The sequence below is a fragment of the Talpa europaea genome (genome assembly GCF_964194135.1).
Source record: "Talpa europaea genome assembly, chromosome: 15".
Taxonomy (NCBI): Eukaryota; Metazoa; Chordata; class Mammalia; order Eulipotyphla; family Talpidae; genus Talpa; species Talpa europaea.
In genome coordinates this window covers 43553159-43574596 of record NC_140083.1, presented here as the reverse complement: position 1 = coordinate 43574596, position 21438 = coordinate 43553159, and the positions used below count along the sequence as shown (strand labels likewise).

Genomic DNA, 21438 nt, shown 5'->3' with positions numbered 1-21438 from the left:
GTAGGTGGGGGAGAGTAGCAGGGTTCTGAGCTTTCCTCCCTTCTAGTCCTCTTTTATGGCAACTTTCTTCCTAGGGCAGTTTGCCAGAGTCGCCCCTTTATCTTCTGTGTCCCAGTTCTCACAGGAACCTGCTCTCTTCCTCCCTATTAACGTTTTTTTTTAATGGGAGATCTTACTCACGTTTCCCTGCTGCCATGTTGATCTCTGGAGCTACTAGTAACTCTATTTAAATCTTAAGGTATTCTTTATGGAAATAAAGGTGGAAACATTCCTTTTTAAGCTTTTTTACTAATTGTAGATGGTTGAAAATTACTATTCTGTTATTTTATAATTAGAATGAAAAAAGTGCCCTAGTGCTCACAATTGTATGAGTGTGGAATTTGTTATCCCTAGTCATAGAATAGCCAGGGACTGTGCTACTTATTCTGCACATAATCAACATTATCATATCATTTTTAATTTTGCTGCATGCCAATATTATCCCGCTTGTACTATATTCTACCTGTCAGTTTTAAAATTCTGTGTTTATGTTCCTTAAAGTAAATGTTTACATTTACAGAAACTAATACCCTGTCAACAACTGCTATGCAAACAGTTGAGGAAATGTTAGTACCAAAATAACTTTTCTGCTTGCAGAAAACGTGAGGCTCATTCAGAAGATGATTTCAAGGACTCTTAGGAGGAGGATCTAGCTGAAATGTGGATGTCATAAAGGATTTGCTTGAGAAAATCACTCATCTGACAACCAAAAGATGATTTGGAATTATCTGGGGAGAGGGAGGGAGTATAGCAATGTAACAGCAGCATCTGCAGATACCTGAAGGTGAAACAGTGCTTTGATCATTTAGGAAACAAAAAGCAGTTAAATAAGGAAAGGGCGGGATACCAGGAGACAGCCAGACGATGTGCTGTTAAAGAGGTAAGCTGGAGTCAGCTTGATAATCTATTTAAACTTTGTTAAGAAATTGGAGATTTGGGTTTTATTTCCACATCCCTATGCCGTGAAGCTGAGATGACAGGAAGACTAGACAAGGGGAAATAGAGCAAGGCTATCAGAGTCTCCTGAGGAACATGGGCCAGTTCTGAGCCTCTGTGGAAGGATAAACAAAAGTAAAACTACATTTAACCAAATCCAGAGTTTTGTATTGTTTTGTTTTTCATTTCTGTCAGTCTTTTCAGGGTTTCCCTTCTTTGGGTTTTAATTGTTTAGCTTTATTTTGATGATGCTGTGTAAAGGCTGCTTGTTCATGTTTTACCATTTCTACTGGATTTTACTTAGAGTATGTCTGATATCTATATCCACCTGTGAGCCAGGCATCCACAGCAAGGTCAGAGGCCAAACATAATGTGTATGATGTCAAGGCACATGGTGAAATCTGATGTGAAAACAACTTAATTCTCCAAGGCTGAAGCCACTACAAATTGCAACATGTAGAACCATAATGAATTAAATCCATCAACAGAAATATGGAAGGGAGTCACATTTCTATTTAAGGATTTTTCTGAATAAACATTTAATTTTAGGATATGTAAGATCCTGCAGAAATTTCTGAAAAACAATGTGTGAATTGGAGAGAGAAAAGGTCTTAAATAACATTTTACTAAATTACATTCATACTAAACACAACTCTCTTACTAACAAAATGATGATTAGCAGCTAATTATTTAGGCCATTAATGACTGCCTTTGTTAATGATTAAAATTATGTATGTTAAATTACCTCCATTTTTAGTATAATTAAGAATTTAGAACAATTAAGAATGGATACTTTTATATTTTAGTGAATAAATACTGTAAAAAATACATTTATGATTTTAAAAAAAAATCCCACAGCTTTTTAGTTGTTTTTTATTTGTAGTGTTTATAATCAATCTTCAGGATAAAAATATTTTAAACATAAGGGCTTGGCTTTTCTTGAATCATTTCTCTCCTAATAACAATGACTGTGAATGTGAAACCCTGCATATCATTATGAGAAACATTTATGCATTCAGAGTGCCTACTTGGTGGTTTTCTTCTTAAGAAGCTAAACAATTCATTAAACAAGCTTCTCCTGAATGGTAGATCAGAGCAAGCATAAGCTGCCTTCTGTAGAATTCTATTGTGAAGCTGTACCCACTTGTGTTTTCTTTGAAGCCATAAAATGAAACCCTTATGCTCATATTAAAAGCATAAGAAAAGCATCTATTATGTCAATAGATTTAAAACATAGTGAGAATACAGAGAGACACAGAGAGAACCTCTCCAAAATGGCACTCTTTTAACAGCAAAGGTTAGGAAGTGTATTCCCAAGGAAAAGCCTTCAAAAGGCCAACATATCATTATCTCCCAAAACAGATGGCATGATAGCATTCAGAACTATAGTTTATGGACAGCTACAATCTCAAATAAATCCTTTCCAATCTCACTCTTTTGTCTGGATTTTGTGCTTTGATGATAACTGCAGGTGATTTTCTCCATCACATCATCATGTATCACTCTATGAAAAATGAAGTTTCACATACATATATGGACACAACCTTGGATAAAAAGGACATCTATGCCATGTACATTTCACCAGCAATGGACTTATACTTTATAGAAAGCTGTAATTTCTAGATTCTCATCTATTGTGAGGCTTTGGTAATCTGAATTTTATAGGAATACCTCTCTCGTATATTGCTGGAAGGAGTATAAATTAACAAAAGTCATTGCAAAATAATGTTTAATTATCTAGTACCTATATGTGTACCCTGAAGAAACTCAAAAACAGAGATAGAGATGAGAATATTCATGCCAGTCTTCTGTATAAAACTGCAAACACAAAAGTTCATCAACAGGAAAACAGATACATGAACCCAATGAGGCAATGAAATACTGTAAAGCAATGAAAATGAATGAACTGCTGCTAATCGCACCAATACAGGCAAACCTCAGAAACCATGCTGAGCAAAAAGAAAAGTCACAGAAAACCATATGCAATATGTTCCCTTTACATAAAGGTAAAAAGCATGCACTTAGGTTCAGGGTTTTTTTAATTTAATTAGCTAAAATTCTGCTGAGAAAAATCATATTAATATGACTAACAGATTGAAGAAAAGTTTACTGTGATTATTTGCTAAAAATCTCACATACTGAATACTTTCTTGGGATTTAAATGACAGTCTAATTAATTTCTTTTTTTAAGTGTTTTTTTTTTTTTAAGATTTATTTTTATTTATACAAGAGCTGGCGGACAGGCCATAGTCGCAGGAGGGTGAGAGGATTCACCAGAGACAGAGTGGGAAGTGGAACAGACAGACGGACCAAAAGCATTGCTGAGGGGAGCAGCGAGCAAGACAGGAGAGGTCTGCCTTGCCATGTGGGTTTCTCCCTGGCCGGCCAGGAATCAAATCGGCACTGCGGACTGAGGCTGCGGACAATTTCACAGCACTGTGCTCAACCGGCTGCGCCACCGGGGAGGCCCTTTTTTGTTTTTTTCAGTCTAATTAATTTCTAATGCATCCTCACATCTAGATCTAGAAGGTGTCTAAAATAGCATACATTTCAATATTCAAGGAAAATATTTAAATTCTAATCCATAAGGCTTAAGTTTATATCGCAGTTTTATAAAGTTTTACTTCATAGTTTACCTGAAACTTCACAAGGCTTATGTAATTGTAGATAATAGTCCCTCTTTAATTCCTGTCTGTATATAAGATGTGGCTTGTTGTGATCATCCTCATGTTCACTTCCATCTGCTTTCAGTAGAGGTTCTAGGAAATATTCACCGTCGTGTGCTTTAAAGGTTCCCATCTAAAAAAAAAAGTCATTTTTGTCACAAAAAGGAGAAAGCATTCTATGCCGCTGTTAAGATGAGCACACCAAAGCAAAACAGCCTAGAATATTTTCATTAAAAGTTGTTAAAATGAGTATTTTGACTCACTTATCTCTCTCCATTCCCATGTATAAAGCAATGAAGACTGGAGAGTATTTCAGTCGGCAACGTTGAGATGATAGGCATTCCAAGTATAATGAATGGCATCAAAATAGGAAAATTCTAGAACATTCTAGAAATAAAAGCTTTACTAGCTTGGACTATGTATTGACAGTAGATAACAGTCCAAGACAAGACTTAGGCTGGAGTCTGATAAAAGATCTCAGTTGCTAGCAATTTAGAGTTCATGCGTAAGCAACGGGGAGTCATGGAAGTTTTCTTCTGAGTTCTGGAATCTAATATCCAACTTGCTATTTGACATCTGACTTACATAACTAGAGCATTCTCAATTTTAACATGCCCAAAGCTAAACTCTTGATTTCTGGACCAAACCCGCTGTTTCTTTAAGGCTCCATATTCCGGTAAATGACCATGGTACTAGCATTTCTGAGGTGGAGTACACTTCTTATATTTACTCCACATGCAAATTCTGATGACTCAGTGTTGATGGTGCAGTGAAAATCCAACCATTTCTCCCAAACTCAAGGACCACATCCTTGATACAATCTGACATTCTCTTTCCTGAATGGAATCACTAGCCCTCTATAGGCTACACAGAGGAATCTCCATAATTTTTTTGATGTCTGGAACATGTCACTCTTCAAAACAAAAACAAAAGTAAACTAACAACTTTTTAAGCCACTCAGTAAAATTCAAACCCCTTCTAATGGTCTATGATGCTCTATGTTATCTGCTTACACCTTCACTCAACCCCATCTCCAAGCAGAGAAAACCAATAGTGGTGACTTCCCCTCTCCTCCCTCCACCTTGACACACTTTAAGGTTCTATTTTCAGTCTTTGCTGTTCTTCAAACATGGCAAACTAACATCTTTGGACATAAGCCTTCAGCTTCAAGTACTTCTTCCTGATCTCCCTCCATCACTTTTTTCATATTTCTGTTCAACATTCACCACTCTACATAAAAAGTGGTACCCAGGCTTCAATCTCTTTCCCCTTTATCAAGTTTCTTTTTTCTTGAGGGGAGCATGACCTGATGCATTTTAGTGGACAGTATCAGACAAGTAACAAACAGAAATAAAAATATAAACTCTATGATAGCAGAACTTTGCCTCTAGTGCTCTCTTCAAGCTCCATGCCTATCATATGCCATATATTGGATAAATCTGTAGTAAATTAATGACTATTGTAAGGTATGAAATTTAATCTAGTGACATTGTATTTTGGATGGTAGCAAAAAGTACCAGCAGTTATAAGATATGATGGTATGCCAGTTGGAACACAAAGGTAACATCTTCAGTAGCAAGGAAAACAAAGTAGAAAATAAATGACTGGGATTCTATCATGCTAAAAAGCTTCCACAGTGAAATAGGCATGACAAAAACAAAGAACTGGAGAAAATATCTGCACACCATACCTACTGAACTGGAGAAAATATCTGTACACCTACTGAACTGGAGAAAATATCTGTACACCATACATCTGATAAGGGAGTAATATCAAAGATCTACAAAGTGTTTATACAACTCAACAAAAAGGAAACAATTCAATCAAAAAATGGGCAAAAGAGTAAATAGGCACTTCTCCAAAGATAAAAGGCATATGAAAAAAATATTGTCTCTATTATCAGGGAAATGCAACTAAAAACTATAATGAGATAGCACCTCACACCTGTAAGAATGGCCCATATCAAAACAAACAAACAAAACCATAAACAACAAGTGCTGGAGAAGATGTGGAGAAAATGGAATGCTATTTATTGTAAGTAGGACTGCAGGCTGGTCCAATCCTTATGGAAAGAGATGTGGCAATTCCTCAAAAAAGACTAAAAACGGATTTACCAAATGACCCAGCAATTCCACTCCTAGATATCTAGCCAAAGAGCACAAAACACTAATTCAAAACCTGCATTCCTATGTTTATAGCAGCAATATTTACAATAGCTAATATATGGAAACAACCTAAATACCCCAGAACAGATGAGTGGATCGAGAAGATGTGGTCTACATACACAGTGGGATACTACTCTGCAATCAAAAAGGACAAACTCATGGAATCTGGGACAACATTGCTGGAGCTGGGAGGGATTATTCTAAGTGAAGTGAGCCAGAAGGAGAAAGAAAACTACCCATGGTTTCACTTTAATGTGGCATCTAGAAAAAACAAACAAACAATCAGGCAAAGACAAACTGTAAGTCTGACCCTTGAAAGCAGATCACAGATCTGAGACCCTGAGAGGTGGAAGGGTGAGGAGAGAGAGAAAGTAGAGAAGAGGGAGAGAGGAGAGTGTAGTGAAGTATGGTAGAGGACTGTGGGCACTTGGGTGGTAGGAAAACTATGGTGCCCACACCTGAGGGGACAATCCTATATTACAAAATAATAAACAAGGATTTAAACAATAAAACTTGAAAAAAAATTCTGAAAACTTAACTAACTTGTCCAAGTAATACACCAAGATGTGAGCCCAGATTCATGCCTTAGCCCACTACACTATACCAATTAGTATGTGCCTATTTCAGTAAAGGCTGAAAAATAGTTGACAAGCATTTAATGAACACACATACTGTCAAACAATTTCAGGGGCCAGAGATATAGAGGTGAACATGAAAAGAACCCGGCCTTCAATTAATTTGGACTTACGAGGGAAAAGACAGATAAAAATATGATATGCCAGGTAGTGAAAAATGCAATAAAGAAAATAAAGTATGGCAAGGAGATAAACAGAGGGAGAAGGTAAGCTGAGGCTGGGATAGTCAGGATGTGGAAATTCTGGAAGAATACTCCAAACAGAAGCAACGAGAAGGGGAAGCTTAGCAGGTTCAAGTGGCAGAGAGAACAGTAAGGCTGAAACTGTGCCAACAGGAGACAAGCAGAGAGAACATGAAGCTAGACAGGGAGGAGCCAGCTGCACTCTTTACACTGGAAGTTGGAAAGCACTCATCACATCTCAGAAGACACAAAATATACACTTGCCTAACAGTTAAAACCTCACAAATTTCCCTCTTAGTAAAAGCCTATTTCTGTGAAGAACCAATTCAGAAATGAATTACTGAATTACAGACCCTATGATAAGCACAGTTTTAGAGAATGGGACTTCCTTTCCATTTCTTAACTGCAAATATATTAAACTTATGCAGAGATAACAACTTTTAAATTGTTTTAAACTTCATTATAAAAAAACATATTTCAATCACAACAAAACAAAACAAAACTAAACAGGCAACTATAAATCAGAGACATTCTGCCTGGGGAGGGGGAGGGAGAAGCAGCAAAATAAGGGCAGGAAGAGCACAAGGGACTATGGTGACGGAGCACTGGTGAATTGGTGGTGGAAATCCTATGGGGACTACACCTGAGAAAAGAAAGCAAACACTGTACAAAAATGAACAATGATGTAATATATATATATATATATATATATACACAAATAAATAATTAAAAAACATTTCATATCACTATTTTAATCACTTAAAGTAATTTAAATACTAGTGGCAACTATAGTTATAGAGTTCTCCTAGCATTCACAATTCTTACTAGTTCAATGTTTCCTTAAAAGTAACAAATCCTTTAATATTTTCACAGTACTGAAACCTAACACTGCCTGAAGCATAATAGGCACTCAAGACCTATCTGTAGAAATGAATATTCTTGTAACAGGGTGATAAAGTACCTAATTTTTCTCCATATACCCTTTGGCATCTTTAAATTTTCTCTATTCTTAAATTATGGGAGTTTGGGAGATGTCTGAGATGTATTTACATGATCTTTTTTTGGTTTTTTTCAATGCTGAAAAATAAAATGTTTAGGCATTCTTGTTAGGCAATGTGCTAATATGTTAGGATTACACCTTTTAAAGGTTTAAAATGAAAACTCTAGATATTGAAATTATAATCTAAAAAATAAAAGCTTTATATATATTAAGCTGAATATATATTCAGAATTTATCTGTTGTTTGGATAGTTTTCTAGTGTCCTATAGTCTAACATATTTCATTTTACCAGTGTCTACATAACTATAAATTACTTATTTTCAATGTACACCTAAGTTCTAACTTTCCTTCCTTTCCAGAAAAAATCAGTACAGATGAAATTAACAAAGACACTGGTTTCAAAACCTAAATAAACAGACCTCTGAAAAATCACTCTTTTTAAAAAATCTTGCTGAAGAAGGGAAATTTGATAGTATCTTGGTAAAAGACACAAGTAGGGCTTCCCCAGTGGCGGCGCAGTGGTTGAGCGCTGGGCTGCAAAGCTGCCCACAGCCTCTGCAGCCCCGGTTCGATACCGGCAAGGGTCCCACATGGCACACAGACCTCTCCTGCCTGGCTCACTGCTCCCCTCAGCAGTGTATTTCGTCAGCCTGCCTGTTCTGCTCCCCGCTCTGTCTCTGGTGAATTCTCTCACCCTCCCGTGCTTCTGACTGTACCCAGTGCTTGTATAAATAAAAAATAAATAAATCTTAAAAAAAAAAATACACAAGTAAACATGAGTCAGCCTGTTACTCATTTAAATGCACCTACAAAGCTACAATGAATAATGTCACATTTTCCCAAGAACACTGAAAGCATGAATACCTGGAAATTGTTTATATTCCTTCAGAGCAAAATCTGAATAGGAGATACTTCTAATCATAATGTCCCAATAAAACTGCACAGGATACAAGCTGTGCCTCTATGGGAGAAGCGAATGCAGTTCTATCCAGAATCCATCAGCAGCTCTTTTTAAGCTGTACTTAGGGTACTCAAGCCTGCTGAGAATATTGCCTTTATAATATAATAGCCCAATTTTCTTACCAAAAAAAAACCTTTATAGTATAAAGAAAAAATGGCAAATAATTTGCCCCTAAAGTGATTACCTTATATTTATCAATGAAGGACTTGAAAGTATTTTATTTCCACCAAATTTTCTATAATCAATACTACTGCAGAGAAATTTCTGTGAAAATAATAAAATTATTAGAGCTTTGCCTAAAGGCTCCAAAGGAGGCACTTGATTCTTTTTTTAACTTGGAGAGGAAGCTGGTAAGGAACTGGAGGACTTAACAGGTGGTACATAGAATTATATTTAGATCATGCCATATTTTTAAGCAACCCAATCTGCAGATGGGCATGGCAATTAGATTCACAAGAAATGCCAATCAAATTTCAAACACTCTCTTTTGATGACTTAAAAGCAGCAAAACTAGTCTTCACTTGAGCAAGAGTTTCCCAATTACTTGGAGCAACAATCTTCTATCTGCCAAACTGCTCTAAAAGGCAGTAAGTACTTATACAACTGGTTCCAATTTACTCTCACTGGTCAAAATTTGTATATGTTTGGAATATTTTTATACAATTGTTTTTCCAAAGTGTTCTTATTTCAATATTGTGGCATTCATCCATACAGCTTTTTCCAAATACATGGCAAACACATCTACTATAGCCACAACCAGCAATGCACTCTCAGGTTTCACTTAAGCTGAAAAACAGCAAGAACAAAATATAAACCACTTGGACTCTTTTTCCAAATCATTGTTAGCACATCAGCATTGGCAACCAGAGAACAACATTCAAAAACAAGGGATCCCTGAACAAGGTACGATACTGAGAAAATATTTTAGTAACAAATTGTTTCCACCTTTCAATAAAACTGGATTTCTGTTTAAGAACTGGATCATGGGAAGTTATTTCCAAAAAGACTAACATATCTAATTTTTCAATCTTCAATCATAAGTCACATAATGAGAATTAGTGTGATCCTATGTGTAATGAAAGAGGCTGAGTATCAGTCCTGGGTTTACATTCATGAAAACTTGGGCGGGCATGTCACTTCATATTTCAGATTCTCCATTCTATGATTCATAAAACAAAATAGTGCGCACACACATACACACACACAAAAAAAACAGAAATAATTATTGGAAAGAGAAGAGTATCAGGGACCATGATGATGGTCATGGGTATTGTGGTGGTGGGAGAGTTACAGGGACTACACCTGAGGGAAGAAACCAACTGCTGTTGAAAAATGAACAATGTTAGAAAATAAACATGAAAATACAAAGAAAAAAGAAATAATTCTATCAACCTAATTTTCTGAGAAAGGCCATTTGTATTAAAATGACATCAAAGTTTTGAAATTGAGTATATTTCGCAATAGAATGTAAAATTTTCACTGAAGACAACTGTTACAGCCATCCTTTTACCCTAAGCAGAGTATAATTATGCAATATTGCCTAAATACCAATTCAGATTCATTTTTTTATTTTGAGATACTCCAAAAATGTTTCTCTTGGGCCTCCCTTGTGATACAAGGGTTAAAGTCTCAGCGCTATCAAGCTATCACCAGCCATTGCAGCATGAGTTCAATCCCCAGCCAGGGAGCTGACCCACAGGGCATAGCAGACCTCTCCTGTCTCACCCGCTCCTCCCCTCAGCAGTGGATTTCAGTAGATTTGCCTATTCTGCTCTTCACTCTGTCTCTGGTGAACCCTCTCACCCCCCACACCTCTGGCCTGCACCCCAGTTCTTGCATGCATAAATAAATAAATCTTAAAAAAAAAAGTTTCTCTCCCTTACAGATCCTCATTATTATATTATTGATGATGAATGAATCAATGAAAGATAGGAAAACATAACCAGTTCCAAAAACATAAAGTAAAAAATCCAATGTATGGTTTTAGAAAACAGGTCTCTCTCCTCTCCCTCAACAGCGTTTTTTATTTCGCATTTCAGAGAACGATTCTAGATCTCCAGTGCTGATCCTTACCTAACCAGAGACTGATCTTTCACCTAGCCCTGGCCCATCAGGATCAGGAAAATAGATTCTGGACTCATCTACCCACAATTTATGTATGTGGGAATGACTCAGGTTCAAATAGTGTCCCAACAACATCAATTACAAGGAATAAATTAACACTTCTTTCTTAGTCACCAAGGTGTTTTTTCTTAAAATCATATAAACTTGCTAAAAATAGAGAGAACTATGAAAGAAATGGCCAGCATTTGGTAGGCTTTGGACAGTGGTACTTAGAATGACCTCTCCCAATCTCTTACTAGAATATATATGAAGACATAAAACCTAAAGTCATTAAACAATTAGAAGTCTAAAACAGAAATTAATAAGAATTTTTTTATATATATGACACCAATGGTACTTAAAAACAGACAAATGTATATATACATTAAAAATAGCTAAAGAACACATGACATACATCTGCCAGACCATCTGTCATACTGATATATTTTTCTACTATATCTTTTAATATAGTTACAATAATTGGCATATGGTACAATTCAATTATTTAGGTAAATAATGATTTTGCATGTTATTATATCTTCCTATGAGTTCTGTATCTAAAGATTATAATATTGTAGTTTTGTTATTTTTTTTGTTTTTCCTTATAATACATTCTTGGCATTCCCAGATATAACATAAATGGCAACTGTCACAACAAACAAACTTGAAGTTATGATCAAAATTTGATCTGCCATCAAAAGCTTTTGAGGGATTACATGGTCAAAGAAACCAAGAGCCTGGACTGAAGAAGCCTTGACTGTGTTGGTTGTAAAATAACCTGTAGATCCTCAGAATTACCCCAGCATTCCTGACAGAATTCTCCACAAGATCTATTTTGGGGCTTGGAGAAGGATGGGAAGAATTACACTGCTAAACTTTCCAAAAAGATGAATAAAACTAACCTGCCAGCATAGCAGGTCCCCACAATTCTGGAAGTCCAAAATTGCCCCTCAGCAGTGTATTTCAGTGACTACTAGATATCACTCCTTCCCTTCATAGGAAGCTAAGCTTATGGTTACAGACATTCTCTTTGTGTTTACTGAGTTGAGGGAAAAGCAGATAATGACTTTTTAATTCATAAGTTGCCAAACTACAAAGAGCCACATCTGGGCTTTATGAAGAAGACAGCATTATGTAGAGATCTTGGACTGAGTCAAAGATAGCACCCCCACAGGGTTCTCTCCTTGTAAGCAAGATGAATATACTTGAAGTGCAGGAAGAAGAAAGCAAAGTGATAAATGATGACAGAAGTGCCACCTGTGGTAGATCTGCTGGAGCTCACCTGTGTCTGTGCTCCTCTCTTCCCCCTATACTAGTCACTGTCCACTTTCTAGCCCTCTGTGTCTCATTAAAACCAGGCAACCAGTTCTCATAAGTGGTATTTGTCACTTTAAAGCAGAGGTAGTTGGGCCTCCCTGGTGGCAGCGCAGTGGTTGAGCACTGGGTTGCGAAGCAGCCTCTGCAGCACAGGTTTGATCCACTGCTGCTCCCCAGCCACAGGAGGAGGGTCCCACATAGCACGCAGACCTCTCCTGCTCTCCTGCCGCCCGCTGCTCCCCTCAGCAGTGTACTTCGGTCTTTCTGCCTGCTCTGCTCCATGCTCTGGCTCTGGTGAATTCTCTCACCCTCCCGTGCTTCTGACTGTACCCAGTGCGTGCATAAATAAATAAATAAATAAATAAACAAACCTTTTTAAAATAAATAAATAAATAAATAAATAAATAAAGCTGAGGTAGTCAAGTCAAGTCAGCATGCCTTCTCCATGCTATTACTGTGGCAACAAAGTATTTATGTAGCTCATGAATATTTTTAATTAGCAAATTTAATACTGTTCCACCAGTAAGGATGTTATTGTACCAGGCACTATCTAATAGTGGCTGAACCTAATAAATGAATGATGAGTACTTGTTTAAAAAAAACAAATAGGGTCTCCCAGGTGGCACAAGGGGTTAAGTGTCAGCACTATGAAGCTATCCACAGCCACTGCAGCACAAGTTCGATCTCTGGGCAGGGAGGTGACCCACATGGCACAGCAGACCTCTCCTGTCTCGCCCACAGCTCCCCTCAGCAGTGTATTTCAGTCAATCTGCCTGTTCTGTTTCCCACTCTTTCTCTGGTGAATTCTCTCACTATTGCCCCCCAACACCTTTGGCCTGTACCACAGCTCTTGTATGCATAAATAAATCTTTAAAAATAATAAACTTTTCTTCTTTCAAATATTAATATGAATCAGCATTTAATTAAATGTTTTATGGAAAACGATGGTTATATGCAAAACATGAATAAAGTCACACCATATATAAATTTATATGAATGAAGTAATAAGAATACAATTAGTTACCACCTGAAAAACTTTTTAATATATCAAAACATTCAATATGTCCAAATACTTCAAGTAAAATTGCCAAAACAGCCCTGCTTTGAATGAACTAAGTTAAAAAAAGTTAACCTCTTAATAACTAGCCACATATTAAAACATAATTAAAGTTAGTCACTTTAACTCATTCAGTCATACATGTATTGAGCATTTCTATATGCTGTACTAGGTGCTAAAACAAGCATGACTAGCATCCCTACACTTAAAATGATATAAAAATGTGGACCAAAAAATTCAATTCAGAATGATGCATAAAAACTCCAGTAGTGGAACAAGGAAGACTTAGTGAGCAATAAGATAGGGGAATAGATAGGAAGGCTCAAAAATGGATCTGGCAGGATAAGTAATAGTTTGAGAAAGACAAACAAAAAATCAAACAATAATTAAAATGAAAATTAACCTATGATAGAATCAAATGTTTCTAGGATAACTCTCTTTTTACCTCTTGGTCTGTTGTTCCCTTTCATGGTTAATGGCCATAAGACCAGTCACTCACGGGCCTCCCCGGTGGCGCAGCGGTTGAGCGCTGGGTTGCGAAGCTGCCTGCAGCCTCTGCAGCGCCGGTTCAAGCCCCGGCTGCTCCCCGGCCACCGGAGGAGGGTCCCACATGGCGTGCAGACCTCTCCTGCCTCCCGCTGCTCCCCTCAGCAGTGTACTTCGGTCCTTCTGCCTGCTCTGCTCCCTGCTCTGGCTCTGGTGAATGCTCTCACCCTCCCGCGCTTCTGACTGTACCCAGTGCATGTATAAACAAAACAAACAAACAAATAAATAAATAAAAACATGCCTCTATTTAAAAAAAAAAAAAAAGACCAGTCACTCACGTCAGTCTTAAGAAACGTTTTGGTGTAACAGGTCTCCTCCAAATTCACTCCACTTCAACACTGTTGCCACCTGGTAATCTTTGTCTTTTTTTTGTTTGTTTGTTTTTGTGGGACCCTCGCCATGGCTGGGGATCAAACTAGAGCTGTCTTTGTTGTAGAAAGTTGTGCGTTGTGGCATGTACTGCAGCACCCCTGGCCTTATCCACTGCTGGATAAGGCATACTGGAGGATGCTAGTATGCATCCTCCTCCCCCAAGTTGTGACAAGCAAAAATCTTTCTAGAAGCTACCAAATGTTCCTGGGGATGGGGGTGCAGGCAAAACCACCCACAATGAGAACTGCTGGTCTACACAGTGCACCATCCATAGGCACCTACTCTTCATCACCACTACTTCAAATGGCTCTTTTCCTTACCCACAGCAGAACAATGACAGGATTCTTCCCCATAACCCACTGCCTCTTCTCTATGCTGTACAGGGGGTCGTGATCAGAGAGACCCCTCTAACACTTCAAACTAACCCACCACCTATAGTTCAAACTCTCACTCCTTCTCAATCATTCCAGGTCCTTAACAATCGGTTTCAACATTACCTTTCACCCTCACCACCCAACCTACCTGTACAGACCCACAAGCAGTCTTTGAATCTTTTATCAACATATGTCCACTCATCTCCACCCTAAAGTCCACTTAAGAAGTCTTCTCAACATGGAATTCTTAAGACTCTTAATTACTCTGTCTTTAATCACTTCTACAAAAATCACAAAGCCCTTGTATTTATTTATATATATATATATGTGTATACACACACACACACACATAAAACACATCACTGATCATTGTTCATTTTGTACAATGTATAATTTCTCCTCTCAGGTCTTGTCCCTGTAAAATTCCCACCATCAAGTCACCCATGAACCGTCACCATAGTCCCTTGTGCTCTTCCCTCCCCCGTTTTGATCTCTCTGCCTCCCCCTCCCTTGCAGAATGTATCTGATTTATAGTTGCTGGTTAATTTTTTGTTTATTATTATTAGGGTTAGGTTATTATTTTTTTCCCGATCCCTTATTTTGTTCCCCTATATTCTTCATGTAAGTGAAACCATCTGATATTTTTCTTTTTCCTGCTGACTTACTTCACTGAGCATCATCCCTTCCAGCTCCATCCATGTTGCTGAGTAGTATCCCATTGTGTATATAGACCACATCTTGATCCAGTCATCTGTTTTGGGGTATTTGGGCTGTCCTAAAACCCTTTTTGTATTCTTAACAGCACTTAAGCGTCTGAATCTTTATTAAGCATTTATGCACCTGGGGTCACTATAAGGTAGCCCTGAGAAAGCTGAGCATATCTGGCCAAGGGCCTCAGGTTGCACTCTGAAATCCCTCACAGGGTTTCTGCCCAGCTGTATCTCCCAAGTCCTACTCCCAGTCAGTACCTGAACACAATGGGACACAAAGGGTAGACTCAATCTTCTGGCCGAATTTAGCTTACGGAACCTTGTATCAACAGACCAGCAGATCCTACACAACTGTCTTTTCCCCTCTCTTTATCTGTTTCAGATTTTATTTTCCCTGCTCATTGTTCCTCTAAAGCAGGACTTTCCTTCCATAAAATCCCTCACCTTAAAGTCATTCTGGCATCTGACCCCCTAGGGACCTAGATGAACACACACTAAAATACCGAGAACAGAGACACAGGAAACTCTCCCTAATGTCATCAGAGTACTACAGTGAGTGTGTGAGTAACTAAAAGAGACTCTTATGAATTTTTCCAACAAAATATATGAATACGAAACTGGCATGTGCGATGATCGGGGGCTACATTAGTTTTGGGCACGCTGGAAGCTTAGAAAATAAAACTAAAATTTTCCCAGAATAGACAAAAACCAGTAAAGACACTACTGACAGTTTCCATACAGTTATTTCCTGTCTGAACAAGAAGTTAGTACAGCAACTCAAAAATCAGTCATCAGAGAGCATTAGTGCCTGACATGTTGCAGAATGGTTCACGTGAGAAACTTCAAAAAAGTACACACAGCCACTACAAGCTACTCCATGAGAATACTGGATAAGCCAGATGCAATGTCTGATTTTATGACATCTGGAAACTGTTTCTTTCAACCAAAAAGACTGCATTGCTTCAAACCCCATCAAGAAATACTGAGGCTAACTGTCTAGGCGGTCGGGTAGCTCCCTGAGGACCTTTGGAAGAGGGAATGCACCAGGTAACATGAGAAAAGGGCCAGGAGAGGCACTGGAGTTACTGGGAATGGCCTCTGTGCAAAGCACCATCCTGACAATAGACACCAAGTATGTTCCAGCTTAAATACTGATCCAGACTTTGGCAAGAGTGTTTAACATATAAGATAAGAGGAAAGAAGGTTAGAGTTAAGGCCTGTAAAAATAAGTTTACAGTCAGGGCCTGATAACCACATATTCTATGCTAGTTTATCAATGGATTAAAAACAAAGTTTGATTAACCATTATATCACTTCTAGATAATTTTATTATTCCACTCCATTATCATATCTACTATAATATTCTGGAAATGCATAAATAAATCGATTCAGAAACACTGGGGTTATATGATAAATAATTACACTAGTGAGAAAACTTACAGAAAAACAAAATAGACTGTGAGTTACACTCATTTTGGAGGAAAATTCCTGGCAGAGTCTTAACCCCTTATGACTCTTGAGCACAAAGCAGTTAAGAAACTAAACAAGACTACTCATGGTTCAGTGATTTAGTGAATGAGAAACACATCTTAAATACCAAGACTTCTAAAAGTGGGGTGAAAATCACCCACCCAGATAAAAAACATTAACAAATCAAAAAACATTAAAAACATTAAAAAATCACCCACCCAAATTAAAACATTAGTTCAAATGCTTGGGGTTAATGCAATATTAGCAGTTAAATGGAGTCAAATATGTTGGGGTGTCAAATTTTTTAAAGCTTTCTGTACAGGAACAATATTTTGAAAATGCATTCAGTCCTTCCTCTAAAAGTTACATTCCTTAATAGCCACCAGAGAAAGGAAGGGTAGAAACTACCTCAAGTAGAAATATGGAAGGGGAATGGGCCAACTAACTGAGATGTGTAGGGGGAACTCAGTAGATTCCAGGGAGACTAGAGTGATGGATGCAAAGGAAACAGATATCAATCAAAAGATGCCCATGTGCTACATCTTCCCTAGGGGTTAAAATCCTAGACACAAAAGTTGTGACAGGCCAAGAGAAGAGCGTCCCCAATTTAGCTATGTGGGATTAAGGGAAGGCACTCGGAGAGAGAGATACCCTCACACTGAAATCAGAGGTATGGAAGGGTTTGGCAAAGGCAGGAACTAAGTCACCCTCGACTTTCAAATGCCATGCCAAGGTTTCAAGCACTCAGAACTAAGTCTAGCATCACAAAAATCATCTAATATGGGCAGGGAGCTGCAGCAGAGGCAAAGTGTCCCCTGTATCTAAGGGCCACACCACATACCAGCCAAATGAAAAATCAAGTAGGTATTGTAGCCAAAACTCAAAGGGCTATGCAGCACCACCGAGAGCCTAGGAAGCAAGACCATGGAGCCCAAATTGAGCAAAGAGAAGAAAGATCACAGATTCTCAAGGCCAGACTCAACTGCTGCTGCCACAAGATATAAATAGATAGACTAGAGGAGGGAAGTATGGTTTTCCACCTTCCTCCCAAACATGATAAAGACCTCAGAACACATGGTCTTTATGGCTTTGTGGTCAGCTTTCCATGGCGAATCATACCTGAATCCAGTAATGTATGAGAAAATACAAGCTAGCGGGAAAAAATGAGGAAAACCTATGCTCATTTTATTGTATTAAAGAAATGCATTTGACTAAGTATAATATCCAGTCATGATTAAGAGCAAAACCAAAACACAGCAAAAAAGTAACTAGAAAAAGAAAAGGATTTCTTTTAATAATCTGGTTCTAAAAATCCTTTAACAAACCTCAAGCTTAGAGAGCATCACAGGCTTGCCCACAGTCACAATGGCAAGTCAGGGAGCAAGCAAGAGGAAGATGAGAAGGTGAGCACTACTGCCTTCTGGGCCTCACATCAAGGCTGATGTGCAAACCTTGCCCGACTAGTCCAACTAAAGACTGAAAATGAATCTGAGACTAAAGAGAGGAAGTCCATGACAGAGAAAGGATAGAAATAAAATACACAATCAACCACACCCACACACACACCCACACACACACAGTCTATTTTAGTGTTAATATAAAAACAAGAAAAGTCAAAGAAACATCACCAATTTCGTTAGCAATTTAGACTTATATTGGGCATGATCACACCACTAAGAAAAGAATTTAAGATCCTGTTATCTCTAGTCATTTGCAGTTATTATGGAAGTTTAGGATCTTTATCACTGTAGTCTTACAAATGTAATATAATATAAAACTAAGTTGCATAGATATGAAAACAAGTTTTTAAGAGTTAAGCTGACAATATCAATAAGCATCTCAAAGACAAAGTATGTACATAAATCAGAATAATGCCTAAAAACTTAGGCAACTGTATCCAAACTGATGGTGACAAGCAAAAAAGGTCAAACTCTACTGAGATCTAAAGACATTTTCAACTTCTTTCTGATTTCAAAGAGGTAATATTGAATAATGATTTTTGAACTATGTTAACATTAGGAGTCAACATGAGCAGAAACATCACTCCTAATAATGCTTCCCATCTGGAATGTTTCCATGCCATAAAATACTAAATCAAGCAAACATATCAACCATGACAAATGTGTGGTAATAAATCTAGAATTTTCCATACAAACTAAACATTATTTTGAAAGTTTCTAGAAAATAATATTTTTCTTTCCTTTGATGTATAGTGGCTGTGTAAGTAGTGTGTTTCAGCCATTCTGATGTTGTAAGCATTTTTCATAGCAGAAATTGTTTAAAGCATTTCATGAAAATGTAGTTGAAAATAATAACAAGAAAAAGAGCAGAGACTTAACAAATGTACTTAGTGATAACCAATACTCAGAGCCCAAAAGACAGGTTAATCAATCAATCTCAGAGGAAGTATTATATTTGATCTGAAGAGAACGGCTATTGAAGTTTTAATTAGTAAAAAAAAATGATTTATTTAAAATATATGTATTTTTAGCCCAACAAAAGTGAGAACACTTGGGAAGAATGCTGTTTCCTCTTGAACATGCATTTATCTGAGGAGTTAATAATGAACTGAGTTTGTCTGCTTTAAAACAGGTGTTCTTACCCTAAGGTTTCATAAACTTGGATGGGAAAAGTTACATTTTTATTTTCACTAACATCTGTATTTTCACTAACTTCTAACTGATACTTAACATTTTCTTCAATTATGACTGAAGGTAAAACCAAACTTCATGACCAATACAATTATCCATTTATATCACATTAGGGTTGATGTAACCATCTCAATTGTTTATACTCATCACCACTACAAAAGTATAGTAGTAAATACACCTCTTTTGCCAATAGATCTTATTTAATGCATTAGTGAAATATAAGACATCACAATGGCTATGTAATCTTTTCATTATTGTCAGCATTAAAGTCCACTGAGTAACCTGTATGCCATTTTATGCATTTTAACTGATTCCTGGGTTCCCCCACTCTTGTGAAGGGAGAAAAATGGTTTAGAACTGGTTTTGGAGAGAAAAATAAATGAAACCCAGCTCAATATCTTATTTCATTTCCTTTCTCCACAGTGAGGCTTTACAACGTCTTCACCTTTTTTACTTGTCACTCTAACGACCACTTCTTATTTTTTACTTGTCACTCTAACGACCACTTCTTATTTGCCGCCCCTGTCTTTGAAGACAGACTCTACTTTTTAAATGCCACGCGTTTCAAACTGGCAGATTTAAGCTCTCCCCTACTCTGCACTCCACAAATTAATGACTATCCTCATACTACCAGCAAATTCAACGTTTCCCCTGTCAAACCTTTTCATTTCAAGGTTATTCATTCCTTCTTCCTTATGTCATTCTAAATTCAAGGGACAAGCATAAGGAAAATGAGTGGATTTAGGGGATGCTGCCTCAATGGGTGATCAGGAATGGGTGTATCTGAGTGAAAGGACACTCACAGTTAAGATCCCAGAGGCAACTTCCTGACTCACTAGCCCAGCATCTGACCCTTATAAGCAAGTCTGCAAAGAAGGATCCATTTTACCCAGCAGGGAGAGACACACTGATCCCCCAAGCCCCTCTGCCAGTCGCAGGAAGAAGTGATCTCTGGCTTATGCTCACCTAGGTGTTCATCCCTCTGACAGCCCACTCTGATCTCAGGTTACCAACCACCGTGTCAAAACCTTGAATGGATCCCAAGAAAATGCCAAGGGCCTCGGAATGGGTCCCCCTCGGGAGGGGGGCTTACCAGGCCTCCGCAGAGGCTGAAGACGGCTGTGTGCTCCTCCCGGGCATTGACCTGGCCGCGGTAGAAGCAGTGGCGCAGATCTGGGGGTGTCCTGCCCTGCTCCTCCGCCCCGCCTGCAGGGGTTCCCAAGTGCACCTCGGTGTAGCCAGCGGCCAGGAAGGCCGCGTCGGCGCTCAGGTTTAGCTGGAAGAGCTGCCCGTAGGCGCTGATTCGGTAGTGGGTCCGGAACGGCGTGGGTTCCCGGGCCTCGGAGCTGCGCTTCCTCCTGCTGAAGTGGCGGCTCTGGGGGAACACTTCTCCGAACTCGTTGACCCGCGCGGGAGTCACCACCTCGTAGGAGGGCAGAGTCTTCACCAGGGCTTCTGCAATCACAGCGAGACGGTCACTGAGCCCCCCGCGCTGGCCACTCCCAACCCCTATTTCCACAAGCTAAGGTCCACGTTCCCGGGGTCGCACAGCCCCCGCGCGCGACAAAACGGCACGCTCGCTAGCGCGCGCACACACACGTGCGCTCGGCTAGCTGCCCGCTTTCCCACACCCCGATTCCGATCGCCGCTTCCTTCCGAGCCAGGACCCCGGCGCCCCCAGCCCCGAGCAGCCCCCAACAGCCCCCGTTCCTCTGCGAGTCCCCGCCGCCGCCCACCGGTGCCCTCCCGGCGCCCCCCGCCGCGTGGTCCCGCAGAGACGCGCCCCCGGCGCGCGATTCCTCGAAAACCCGCGCCTTCACCACCTCTCGGGATGCTCCGGCTCACCGAGCGCGGCGTCCCGGAGCTCCTGAGGGGCCAGAGTCTCCCCAGCGCGCGCGCTCACCCGCCTCCATCCTCCGGGCCCCCCGCCCGCGGCCGAAGGCGCCCGCGGCTCCCTCACCTTGCCGGGGGTGGAAGTGAACTTCGCAAGACCTGGCGACGAAGAGCGAGAGCGGGCAGAGCAGCCCCGTCAGCCACCTGGCCACCCGCATGGCTCCCCCGCGGGGATCCCAGCCCGGGAGGCCGACCCCAGCCGCGCGCCGCCGCCTCTCCTCCTCCTCCTCCTCGCCGCCCGCTCCGCGCCGGCCGCCGCGGCGCCTCAGCAGCCCCCGGAGCAGCCGCGCCGGCCCCCGGCCGGTCCGTCTCGCCACGCCGCCTGCCTCTGCTCCCAGAGCCGCTGCTTCATGGCACTGCA

The 21438-nt window shown here is 39.6% G+C and overlaps 1 protein-coding gene across 2 annotated transcripts in view; it reads right to left on the bottom strand.

The window, feature by feature from the left end:
- ADAMTS20 (ADAM metallopeptidase with thrombospondin type 1 motif 20) overlaps nt 1-21235 on the bottom strand; it is a gene marked incomplete at both ends in the record, with an annotated part of 179731 nt that extends 158496 nt beyond the window's left edge. For both annotated transcript variants that reach the window (XM_084256236.1, XM_084256235.1), the window contains 3 exons: nt 3612-3774; nt 20278-20639; nt 21145-21235. In XM_084256236.1, the coding sequence (XP_084112362.1) occupies nt 3612-3774; nt 20278-20639; nt 21145-21235 (616 nt within the window). The remainder of the gene's footprint in view (nt 1-3611; nt 3775-20277; nt 20640-21144) is intronic.
- Nucleotides 21236-21438: the final 203 nt, after the last annotated feature.